The sequence below is a fragment of the Eubalaena glacialis genome, chromosome 11 (assembly GCF_028564815.1).
Source record: "Eubalaena glacialis isolate mEubGla1 chromosome 11, mEubGla1.1.hap2.+ XY, whole genome shotgun sequence".
Lineage (NCBI taxonomy): Eukaryota > Metazoa > Chordata > Mammalia > Artiodactyla > Balaenidae > Eubalaena > Eubalaena glacialis.
In genome coordinates this window covers 39,438,103-39,450,686 of record NC_083726.1, presented here as the reverse complement: position 1 = coordinate 39,450,686, position 12,584 = coordinate 39,438,103, and the positions used below count along the sequence as shown (strand labels likewise).

General features: G+C 37.4%; 1 protein-coding gene across 2 annotated transcripts in view; it reads left to right on the top strand.

Moving 5' to 3' along the window:
• The window catches only part of OTOGL (otogelin like), a 147,729-nt gene that overhangs the window by 90,727 nt on the left and 44,418 nt on the right, over positions 1-12,584 (top strand). For both annotated transcript variants that reach the window (XM_061204876.1, XM_061204875.1), the window contains 3 exons: positions 1,833-1,950; positions 5,981-6,060; positions 6,364-6,432. In XM_061204876.1, the coding sequence (XP_061060859.1) occupies positions 1,833-1,950; positions 5,981-6,060; positions 6,364-6,432 (267 nt within the window). The remainder of the gene's footprint in view (positions 1-1,832; positions 1,951-5,980; positions 6,061-6,363; positions 6,433-12,584) is intronic.

Genomic DNA, 12,584 nt, shown 5'->3' with positions numbered 1-12,584 from the left:
CACATCTGTAAAATGGGAGAAATAATAATACCTACTTCATAGGGTTATAGTATTACATAAGTTAATGTGGTAAATTGTTTAGAATAGCCTTAAATGATGTTATTTTTATGATTGCCTCAATGATTACTTTCAGTGCTGTCGGGGCTTTGGAAATAGAACTTACCCATGTCTCCTTGTTGTCTAGTTTTGTATCTACCTTTTCCTTCATTAGAAGGCAACTTCTCATATAGTTTGATTCTTAATGATAAAGACAATGTGTTTAACTCTGTTCTTTGAATACTACGGAGTCTGGTTCCACTGACCTCTAGAAGATTTTTCTGGTTCAGCAGAATCCTGGTCTTATTTCTAGAGATCCTTGCTGTTCTATAGCTATTGAATTTTCTAAATTTCAGAGAGGAATCCTCACTGCCTTACCCAGTGTTTAAAAGTCATGCTTTATTTTCAAAACCTAAGAGCTTGATATCTGCCTTGGGTCTCCCAAACAAATTTTTTTCATTCTAGCAAACTCTTCTAAGTCAGTCTAAGAGAGCTAATCATTTGCCTTTTTTTGTTGTGGATACATTTCTATAAATCTCTTTGGATTTTAGAAAATTCAAACTGAGCCTCAAATTTTTGCCTATTGAATGGGGTTCCTGGACTCATGAGAAAAAGAGTCACTGACATGGCTATACAACATTCTATAGAGTGAGCGTGATATTTTTACTTGAATTTACTTAAAAGTTGAATTTTGCAAGCCTTTATTTCCTCTCCAATACACAAATCTGCTCCATTAAAACCAGACCCAGTGGCCTTACCTGAGCTTTGGACAACTGCAGCCAATGGCATCATCAAAATCTCAGAAACTCATCTTTGTGGGCTTCCCAAACCTAGGATACACTAGGGGTTTATTCTAGTCTTGGAACCAACCCTCTCTCATGCCCCATGATCCTAGTAACCCAGGTCTAACGAGTATTTTAATATTTAGATGCATAGATGCCTCCCAGAAAGCCTTATTTTCCTTCTCATACCTTGGAATTGAATTCTGTATCTGAAGTCCAAGAAACATAACCTGCTTCCTGAACTTTCTCCCTTATGGAGCTCTCTCCTTCAGAGATAGTTTTGGACTGCTGCAGAAGGACTGGTCTATGATGTGGGAAGGGGAAAATATTAGCAGAGTATGCAGGAGAAAAATCTTCAGTCAAGGAAGGTTTTAATAGCTACAAGCATGTATTATTAAAACCTGTTCATTCATTTTTGTCATTAGATAATACTTACCATGTACAAGGCAATGAGCTAAATTCTGTGAGAAGAACAAAGATGGAGTGTTTTCCTTACGTCTGATGTCAGGCAATAAATATGTCTTTGGTCTTGCCATTTTTCCAGTTGTTTGAATTTGGCAAGTCACTTGGCTCCTCTTAGCCTCAAATTCTTCATTTATAAAATGGAGGTAATACCCATGCAACAGGATTGTTGCAAGGATAAAATAAAATTATGGACAAAAAATTATTTTGCAAAAAGTAAAATTCCAAACAAGTGTATGCTATTATCATGATACATAGATCAATGAACACCCACTAAACATAAAGAAAGGAAGAAGATTTAGAATTTTCCTTGGCCTCCTGCACCTCTTGCTTTTTTAAATGTTTGGAAGGTAAACTAACATTTTGATATTCAACCTGAGCATGAAATGCTTTGATCAGCAAGCAATTACAATGCTTTTTATTCCCCATAGCCCTGTCTTTTCCAAAGCATTATAATCAAAGAAAGGTCAAACCCTAAAGATTTACTATCATAAATCATTATTTTTCAAGCTGTCCATTTTTGTACACAATCTAAATTTCATTTTTCCCCAGAAATCCAGGCAGCAGTGCCTTACAGGAGGATGTGTGAATGGAGATATGAACCTTGTGCCACTCCCTGTTTTAAAACGTGTAGTGACCCTGCAGCTCTAGCATGTAAATTTCTTCCACCGTAAGTCATGTTTAACCATTCATGAACAGATTCTAGCATTAGCAGATTCTGCTCTCAGTGATTTTTTTTTAGATTAAAAAAATTCTTAACAATAATTTGTTCTAGATACTCATTCATGAATTTATTTTGTTTTATTCAAGCAGTAGTTATTAAGGGTCTGCTATATGCCAGCAATTCTTCTAGCTGTTAGGGATACAGTATTGAACAAAGTATTTACCTTTCCGCAGCTTAAACATTTTGTTGCATTGAGGCAGAGAATAAAAAATAAAAATGTAAATATATAATGCAATATATTGTTAGATGGACTTATGTATTATGGAGAAAAATAAAGGAAGGTAAGGGAAACAGGGAGCATAAGGCAGGTGTGTGTGTGTTTGCTCATTAATGTAGGGTGGTCAGGGAAGAATAGGCTGACAAGGTGACATCTAGTAAGAGATGTGAAGGAAGTGAGGGAACTAGCCATGTGGATATCTGGGGAAAGAGCCTTTCAATCTGAGAAACGTGTAAAGGTCCTGAGATGGGAATGTGTTTGGTGTGCTTGAGGATGAGCAAGGAGGCCAGTTAATTGGAGCAAAGTGAACAAAATTGAGAGGTAGGAGAAGAGAGCAGAGAATCATAGTGGTGGGCGAATCATATAGGGCCTTGTAGCCTGTTGTGAGGACTTTTTTTCTCTGAGTAACGTCCTGGTGTATTTTGGGCAGAGGAGTGACAGGATCTTTTAAAATGTTTACACCGGCTATTGCACTGACTTTTGGTGAGGGGAAGAACAAGGGCAGAAATGGGCAGTAATACACAAGACATGAAGGGGATTTGACTAGGTTGGTAGCCCTGGAGGTTATGTGGGAAGTGAACAGATTCTGGATATATTTTGAACTTAGGGCCATAAGGGATGCTGATAGAGTCAACGTCAGTTATGAGAGAAAGAGGAGTTAAGGACTCCAGTTCAGGTCTCAGCATTTTGTAGGTTTCAGAATCATATGAAATCGCAATTTTTTGTGGTCAAAACTGGTCAAATATCAACAAACTCGAATGATTCAATTTAACGGAAGGGCTGAGTTGCCATTTACTAAGATAAGGAATATGTTAGGAGGAGCAGTTTGGAGGAAAAGCCAGGAATTTGGTTTTGAGGATTTTAAATTTCAAACTGAAAATTGTTCGTTGGATTTGGTGATCTGGAGAATAGGAAGAGGCAAAATGGAGATAAGCAATGTAACAGCTTTTTTTTTTTTTTAAGGAGTTTTGTTGTAAAGGAGAACAGAGAAATGCAACAGTAGTAGGAGGGAATATTTTTAAAAGAATCATTTTCTATTAGTCATTTATGAGCTTCTGCTCTACAACAAACACTGGCACTAGAAAAGGTTCTGGCATATGAGTAAATGAGATGTAGCCCTTATTTCAAGGAACTCACAGTCTTTAGGAAGAAGACAGGAACAATAGCAGATAATTGACAATACAGGGGAAAGAGGGCTAGAGGAATAACCACCACAACAACGAGCACATTGAAGTATTTACAGCATGACACACACTGTGCTAAGTGCTGTACAATTGGTAATCTCATTATTCCCATTTTCAGAAGAGAAAACAAACCGAGGCACAGAGAAGTTAAGCAACTTGCCTCAGACCACACAGTTTGTAGGCAGTAGAGCCAGAGTTTGAACAACTACATCCTGTTGGGTAACAGGTGCTATGGGAACAGAGAGAAGGAAATGATATTTCTGTTTATTTTCTTAAAAAAAACAACCAGTTCTTTCTGAAAAGAAGTCTTCACCATTCACTTGGACCCCTCACATTCACAAACCTATTTCCTGTCTCTTCTGGGAGCCATTGGGAGGAGGGGAAATAACAGGGGCCCCATAGGAAGGAGAGCACGTGGGGGAGGAAGGAAGAAAGAGAGAGGGGCAAGGCCAGCCCTGGCACTGGGGAGGAAACGGAGCTATATTCTGAAGTGGCATTTGGCTAGTTTATTTCTTGTGGCATACCCAGTCTCCAGGGTGGTTGAACCCAGATCCTCAGTGCTTCCATTGTTTGGTCTGTAGCTCCCCCAAAGTTTCTTTTTTGGTATAGTTAGAACACAGAGAAGAGACTCGGCATGAAACTTCACCCCTGCCAAGCTGTTTCTCATCTCTGTCTTCACCACTATTTCCTTTCTACTTCTTCCGGTTCCCTGGGCACAATGAGGCACCTTATTACGGCTCTTCCTGGTACTTGAGGTCCTGAGGGGAGACACAAGTACTCAGCTGGCGTGTCAACATAGCCCTGCACGCCTCCTCCAAGTCCCCAGCAGAACTACCCTGCTTGTTCTAGATGATTTCAGTTTCTGGCACATAGCAAGTGTTGAAAATAAAAATATCTAGTGGAAATGAGAACTTTTATGAGAAAAGATGCCAACTAGCATAACACAGAGCCCATATGTAAGCAGAGCTATCCCTATTACATAATATACCTATTATAAGAACTGTTCTACATCTGAGGCATATTTATCAGTCAGAAGTTGACTAGATTACCAGTTGTATGACAAAATAAAGAGGACTCTGCTGTGTGAAACCATGACGACATTTTAAAGGAACAAGTTACTGGGTTTTGGAAGATGATTTTAAAACGATAGCTGTGGTTTTGACTTGCTTAAAGCAACTGCAGAATAATTGAGTTGCATAAAAAATGATGTTTATTTAATGTGAGGATAACCAGCTGGCCCTAGTATTTTCAGTAATCTAGTAACTTTTTCTTTTTTGCTTGACAGAGTTTAGAGTAGGATAGGAATATCATATACTGGTTAAAATTTTATTATTTAAGTTCACTTTATGAAATAAATAATTGGTCTTATAAGCTGAGCTATTAATGTTTTTAAAAAAAATTTGTGAAGGAAGTATCCAAGAGATGGCCAAAGGGACTTCTGTTAAAAGAGAAATTAGCTTTTCTTGGTTTTGGATTTCCTTCCATGAACGAGTGCCCTCTGGTGGCAACACGTGCCCCTAGTGTCAAGTTAGTTCATTTCCACACTGAATTGGAAAGGGGCTGTATTTTTGGTCCAAATTTTTTACTTTATAGATAAGGCAATTGGAAATGTTTTAAAATATTAAAAATAGTATCATAGCCTGCTGGTGTATTTGAGAGGCAGATAAGCAAGCTTTTTTTAAACTATAGGTACAGTAATTCTCTCTAGTATGTATGAATCTAATAATTGCTTATACATGAAGGATATATTTCTTTTGAATCAGAATAAATTGGACTCTTGAGCCCCAACTGGACGAGAAGGAAGACTTTATCTCAGTCATTATCTTGGCTTCATTCCCTTAGAGGATAAGCATTCAGGATGGTCCTGCCTGATTTTGGCCCCCGATTCCCAAGCCCATGCTTCTTGATATGTGGGCCTCCTGATTTCATGTGCCCACACACAAGACCAGACGTTTTGGGGCTTGAAATTCAGTCTCCTTAGGCTCATATACAACCACCTCCTCCCAGAGCACAGCCACTATTTTGGGCACAGGCCCTGAGGCTCTTGAGAACTGCAGCCTCTGCCACCCCCTTCCCTGTTCTCAGAGAAGAGCATGTCCCACCTCCATCTCTGCCACCCAGAGATTCCTAGTTACTTTTTGATGACTTCAGGGCTTAATAATCAGCAGGAAGAGCCCCTGAACATCCTGTTTTTGTTCTACAAACATCCTTATGGATAGTCAAAGAGTGTGTCTCTCTGCTTATATGTGGGGGAGTATAGGAAAGTAACAGTATGATGAACATAGAGTAAAATCACAATTACAGAACATGGCCTTAGTGTGTCCCAAACATAAGTGTATGTTTTGAATATTCTGTGTTCAGATTCTGCCTCAGTCATGAATATTTCTTTATCATCCACTAGCTTGTGATTTCATACAATGAGGTATGATGGAATAATAGCAAGCAGAGCACTGCTTAGTGCTTGACAAGGAGAACAGAAGAATTTTAGGAAAACTGTATCTTAGTTTCCTGTATTAAATGTAATATATTTTTATATTAAAATTTTTTTCTTACTTTAATTTTTTTTCATTTAAAGCGTTGAAGGATGCTTGCCCTACTGCCCTAAAAATATGATCCTTGATGAAGTCACTCTCAAATGTGTTTACCCAGAAGACTGTAAGTGTGAACCTTACTTCACTTATTCTGAAAAGTAAAATACTTGAATATTTTTTATATGATGGCAAGTGACTATAAACAGAAGTTTTAGACAGACAATAAACCTTCATGAGATTCTTATTCATTGTCCTTTTCAAAGGTTTTGGATTCTGAATTACTTTCTAAACCATGTAAGTCTTTCACATTCCTCCTGCATCCTCTCTCCCAAAATATTTTCCTTAAAGCTAAACATCCTTATATGAACTATGTGGGCTTCACTTTAAGCAAAACAGATTAAAGAAGAGTATCTTTGCTTCTTTGTAGGCATACCTCTGATTCCCACAGAACCAGCATTAATTTCTCCAGGTAAGCCATCTCTACCCATGTTTACAGGTATCGTTACAACTTTAGACACTAAACTTAGCATCATGTAATTTAAATCTTGGCACTCCTAAACAGCTGCTGGTGTTAGTACTGTCCCATCCACGAGAGAACCCAGCAGTCACTTTTGTCTCACTAAGTAGCTATTCACTGGATCAACAAGCCACATTTTCAGAATGGCTTCTACATTGGGTCCACCTCTGTCCCATTTCAGTTAGTATAGATAATAAGAACTTCCCTCACGTTTTTGCCTAGAATTTAGCTTTTACTAAATCCTGATTAAATTTTCACAGTGACTGAGTTGACGCTGAAGAGACTTTAAAGCAAATGAAGTCATCCTTTAAGCACTTTTATTCTCATTCCTGTGTTCTCTCCCAGCCTCTGGAGGAGGCATTCTGGGCTCAAACCCTCACTTCGCTTCCTCCCTGTGAAACTTGCCTCAGGAAAGGATTGAATAAATCCACTCACAGTGAGGCTTGACAAACCTAATGTATTATATCTCCTGGGGTTATAATTTAGAAAAATTCACATATTTATTCTTTAAATATGTTTGACAAGCTTTCATTGAGTGTCAACGCTGCCAGGTACTGTCCTGACACTGGGGGTGGGGAGGGGGGAGGAAGGGAGAATGGTAAGCAAGTCACAGCCCCAACCCTAAAACAGCGAATAGTCCATAGGCTGTCGTGATATTACAGTAGGAGTAAGTACAAGCGGTAAGCAGGAGGGGTCTTATACTTATTTTGGACGTGTGGTCTCAGTTGGGTAACAGAAGGTCAGAGGTGGATAGCTAGGAGAAAGAGGAAATGTGTGCACATGCAAAGGCCTGCAGCCGAGAGGGAACCTGTCACACAGAGGGGCTTCAAGCAGGTCATCACACCTTGAGAGTGTGGTGTGGGGGAATTGTGCCAAGAGATGGTGTGGAAGAGATGTTTAGAGGCCAGATCACAAATGGCCCGTGACAGGAAATTGTTGGGTTTCTGTTTTTTTCTGAAGGCCATGGCGAATCACTGGAGGATTTTAATAAGTCCTGTGACATCTTCCAAATAATAGTCTCACTACAATCATCGCTATTACTACTATTCTTTTTCTTTTTTTTTTAATTATGATATTTATTTTTTAATTTTAATTTTTATTTTTTAAACACACACACACTGTATTTTATTTTTACAAGAGATAAATAAACTGACACCAAGCATTGTAAATCGATGACCACGACAAAAGCAACATGGTTGCAATTACCAAACACGAAACACACTCATACTATGTCATAATATTGACATTCAGTCCAGTAATCCTCCACTGTAACAGCTCCTTTACTTTGCAGTGAAAATTGGTTTATATAGTTTTTGCCTCTGAGTCCTTGTGGGATTTTTTTTTTTTTTTATTCAAACAGAAAGTCACAAAAATTATAATCATCCTCATCAGTTCACTCAGTCCCATGTAATTAATTTTTTTTTATCTTGATCTTTTGTTAGCACTTTTATGAATTCATCAGTTTTCCATTAGAGTTCTGAAAATGCTTATTCATTCAGTTCAGCAGTATAGTCAGTTACCAGAAACCTGTACTTGTCAGAGTCTTTTCCATGAATTCCTTGAAGATGAAACCCTTTTATAGGAACATTTTTGCAAAAGCATCAGAGTACACCCAGAACTGTCTGTAAATGACAAAAGACTTAAAAATGACCACGGTTAAAGATTTGATGAAAGTTCATAATAATGCAATTGACAAGGAAATTTAGTTATTTCTGAGATATACATTTTAAAGTAATAACTAGAGTTATGACTTATAACATTATACCAGAACATATCAGATTTTTAGAAATTTCATGTAATGTCTGAAACATTTATATTAACATATTTCCATACAAATAACCCAAAGAAAGTTTAGTATTAGTTGTTTTTATTGTTTGTTTGTTTTTTTATACTGCAGGTTCTTATTAGTCATCAATTTTATACACATCAGTGTATACATGTCAATCCCAATTGCCCAATTCAGCACACCACCATCCCCACCCCACCGCGGTTTTCCCCCCTTGGTGTCCACATGTTTGTTCTCTACATCTGTGTCTCAACTTCTGCCCTGCAAACCGGTTCATCTGTACCATTATTCTAGGTTCCACATACATGCGTTAATATACGATATTTGTTTTGCTCTTTCTGACTTACTTCACTCTGTATGACAGTCTCTAGATCCATCCACGTCTCAACAAATGACTCAATTTCGTGCCTTTTTATGGCTGAATAATATTCCATTGTATATATGTACCACATCTTCTTTATCCATTCGTCTGTCGATGGGCATTTAGGTTGCTTCCATGACCTGGCTATTGTAAATAGTGCTGCAATGAACAGTGGGGTGCATGTGTCTTTTTGAATTATGGTTTTCTCAGGGTATATGCCCAGTAGTGGGATTGCTGGATCATATGGTAATTCTATTTTTAGTTTTTTAAGGAACCTCCATACTGTTCTCCATAGTGGCTGTATCAATTTGCATTCCCACCAACAGTGCAAGAGGGTTCCCTTTTCTCCACATGCTCTCCAGCATTTGTTGTTTGTAGATTTACTGATGATGCCCATTCTAACTGGTGTGAGGTGATACCTCATTGTAGTTTTGATTTGCATTTCTCTAATAATTAGTGATGTTGAGCAACTTTTCATGTGCTTCTTGGCCATCTGTATGTCTTCTTTGGAGAAATGTCTATTTAGGTCTTCTGCCCATTTTTGGATTGCGTTGTTTGTTTCTTTAATGTTGAGCTGAATGAGCTGTTTATGTATTTTGGAGATTAATCCTTTGTCCGTTGATTCGTTTGCAAATATTTTCTCCCATTCTGAGGGTTGTCTTTTCTTCCTGTTTGTGGTTTCCTTTGCTGTGCAAAAGCTTTGAAGTTTCATTAGGTCCCATTTGTTTATTTTTGTTTTTATTTCCATTACTCTAGGAGGTGGATCAAAAAAGATCTTGCTGTGATTTACGTCAAAGAGTGTTCTTCCTATGTTTTCCTCTAAGAGTTTTATAGTGTCCGGTCTTACATTTAGATCTCGAATCCATTTTGAGTTTATTTTTGTGTATGGTGTCAGGGAGTGTTCTAATTTCATTCTTTTACATGTAGCTGTCCAGTTATCCCAGCACCACTTATTGAAGAGACTGTCTTTTCTCCATTGTATATCTTTGCCTCCTTTGTCATAGATTAGTTGACCATAGGTGCGTGGGTTTATCTCTGGGCTTTCTATCTTGTTCCATTGATCTATGTTTCTGTTTTTGTGCCAGTACCATATTTTCTTGATTACTGTAGCTTTGTAGTAGAGTCTGAAGTCAGGGAGTCTGATTCCTCCAGCTCCATTTTTTTCCCTCAAGATTGCTTTGGCTATTCGGGGTCTTTTGTGTCTCCATACAAATTTTAAGATGATTTGTTCTAGTTCCGTAAAAAATGCCATTGGTAATTTGATAGGGATTGCATTGAATCTGTAGATTGCTTTGGGTAGTATAGTCATTTTCACTATGTTGATTCTTCCAATCCAAGAATATGGTATATCTCTCCATCTGTTTGTATCATCTTTAATTTCTTTCATCAGTGTCTTATAGTTTTCTGCATACAGGTCTTTTGTCTCCCTAGGTAGGTTTATTCCTAGGTATTTTATTCTTTTTATTGCAGTGGTAAATGGGAGTGTTTTCTTAATTTCACTTTCAGATTTTTCATCATTAGTATATAGGAATGCAAGAGATTTCTGTGCATTAATTTTGTATCCTGCAGCTTTACCAAATTCATTGATTAGCTCTAGTAGTTTTCTGGTGGCATTTTTAGGATTCTCTATGTATAGTATCATGTCATCTGCAAACAGTGACAGTTTTAATTCTTCTTTTCCAATTTGCATTGCTTTTATTTCTTTTTGTCTCTGATTGGCGTAGCTAGGACTTCCAAAACTATGTTGAATAATAGTGGTGAGAGTGGACATCCTTCTCTCATTCCTGATCTTAGAGGAAATGCTTTCAGGTTTTCACCATTGAGAATGATGTTTGCTGTGGGTTTGTCGTAAATGGCCTTTATTATGTTGAGGTAGGTTCCCTCTATGCCCACTTTCTGGACAGTTTTTATCATAAATGGGTGTTGAATTTTGTCAAAAGCTTTTTCTGCATCTATTGAGATGATCATATGGTTTTTATTCTTCAATTTGTTAATATGGTGTATCACATTGATTGATTTGCATATATTGAAGAATCCTTGCATCCCTGGGATAAATCCCACTTGATCGTGGTGTATGATCCTTTTAATGTGTTGTTGGATTCTGTTTGCTAGTATTTTGTTGAGGATTTTTGCATCTACATTCATCAGTGATATTGGTCTGTAATTTTCTTTTTTTGTAGTATCTTTGTCTGGTTTTGGTATCAGGGTGATGGTGGCCTCATAGAATGAGTTTGGGAGTGTTCCTTCCTCTGCAATTTTTTGGAAGAGTTTGAGAAGGATGCATGTTAGCTCTCCTCTAAATGTTTGATAGAATTCACCTGTGAAGCCATCTGGTCCTGGACTTCCGTTTGATGGAAGATTTTTAATCACAGTTTCAATTTCATTACTTTTGATTGGTCTGTTCATATTTTCTGTTTCTTCCTGGTTCAGTCTTGGAAGGTTATACCTTTCTAAGAATTTGTCCATTTCTTCCAGGTTGTCCATTTTATTGGCATAGAGTTGCTTGTAGTAGTCTCTTAGGATGCTTTGTATTTCTGCAGTGTCTGTTGTAACTTCTCCTTTTTCATTTCTAATTTTATTGATTTGAGTCCTCTCCCTCTTTTTCTTGATGAGTCTGGCTAATGGTTTATCAATTTTGTTTATCTTCTCAAAGAACCAGCTTTTAGTTTTATTGATCTTTGCTATTGTTTTCTTTGTTTCTATTTCATTTATTTCCGCTCTGATCTTTATGATTTCTTTCCTTCTGCTAACTTTGGGTTTTGTTTGTTCTTCTTTCTCTAGTTCCTTTAGGTGTAAGGTTAGATTGTTTGAGATTTTTCTTGTTTCTTTAGGTAGGCTTTTATAGCTATAAACTTCCCTCTTAGAACTGATTTTGCTGAATCCCATAGGTTTTGGATCATCGTGTTTTCATTGTCATTTGTCTCTAGGTATTTTTTGATTTCCTCTTTGATTTCCTCAGTGATCTCTTGGTTATTCAATAACGTATTGTTTAGCCTCCATGTGTTTGTGTTTTTTACGTTTTTTTCCCCGTAATTCATTTCTAATCTCATAGCGTTGTGGTCAGAAAAGATGCTTGATATGATTTCAATTTTCCTAAATTTACTGAGGCTTGATTTGTGACCCAAGATGTGATCTATCCTGGAGAATGTTCCGTGCGCACTTGAGAAGAAAGTGTAATCTGCTGTTTTTGGATGGAATGTCCTATAAATATGAATTAAATCTATCTGATCTATTGTGTCATTTAAAGCTTGTGTTTCTTTGTTAATTTTCTGTCTGGATGATCTGTCCATTGGTGTAAGTGAGGTGTTAAAGTCCCCCACTACTATTGTGTTACTGTCGATTTCCTCTTTTATAGCTGTTAGCAGTTGCCTTATGTATTGAGGTGCTCCTATGTTGGGTGCATATATATTTATAATTGTTATATCTTCTTCTTGGATTGATCCCTTGATCATTATGTAGTGTCCTTCCTTGTCTCTTGTAACATTCTTTATTTTAAAGTTTATTTTATCTGATATGAGTATAGCTACTCCAGCTTTCTTTTGATTTCCATTTGCATGGAATATCTTTTTCCATCCCCTCACTTTCAGTCTGTATGTGTCCCTAGGTCTGAAGTGGGTCTCTTGTAGACAGCGTATATATATGGGTCTTGTTTTTGTATCCATTCAGCAAGACTGTGTCTTTTGGTTGGAGCATTTAATCCATTCACGTTTAAGGTAATTATCGATATGTATGTTCCTAATACCATTTTCTTAATTTTGGGGGGGGGGGTTGTTTTTGTAGGTCCTTTTCTTCTCTTGTGTTTCCCACTTAGAGAAGTTCCTTTAGCATTTGTTGTAGAGCTGGTTTGATGGTGCTGAATTCTCTTAGCTTTTGCTTGTCTGTAAAGCTTTTGATTTCTCCATCGAATCTGAATGAGATCCTTGCCAGTGTAGAGTAATCTTGGTTGTAGTTTCTTCCCTTTCATCACTTTAAGTATATCATGCC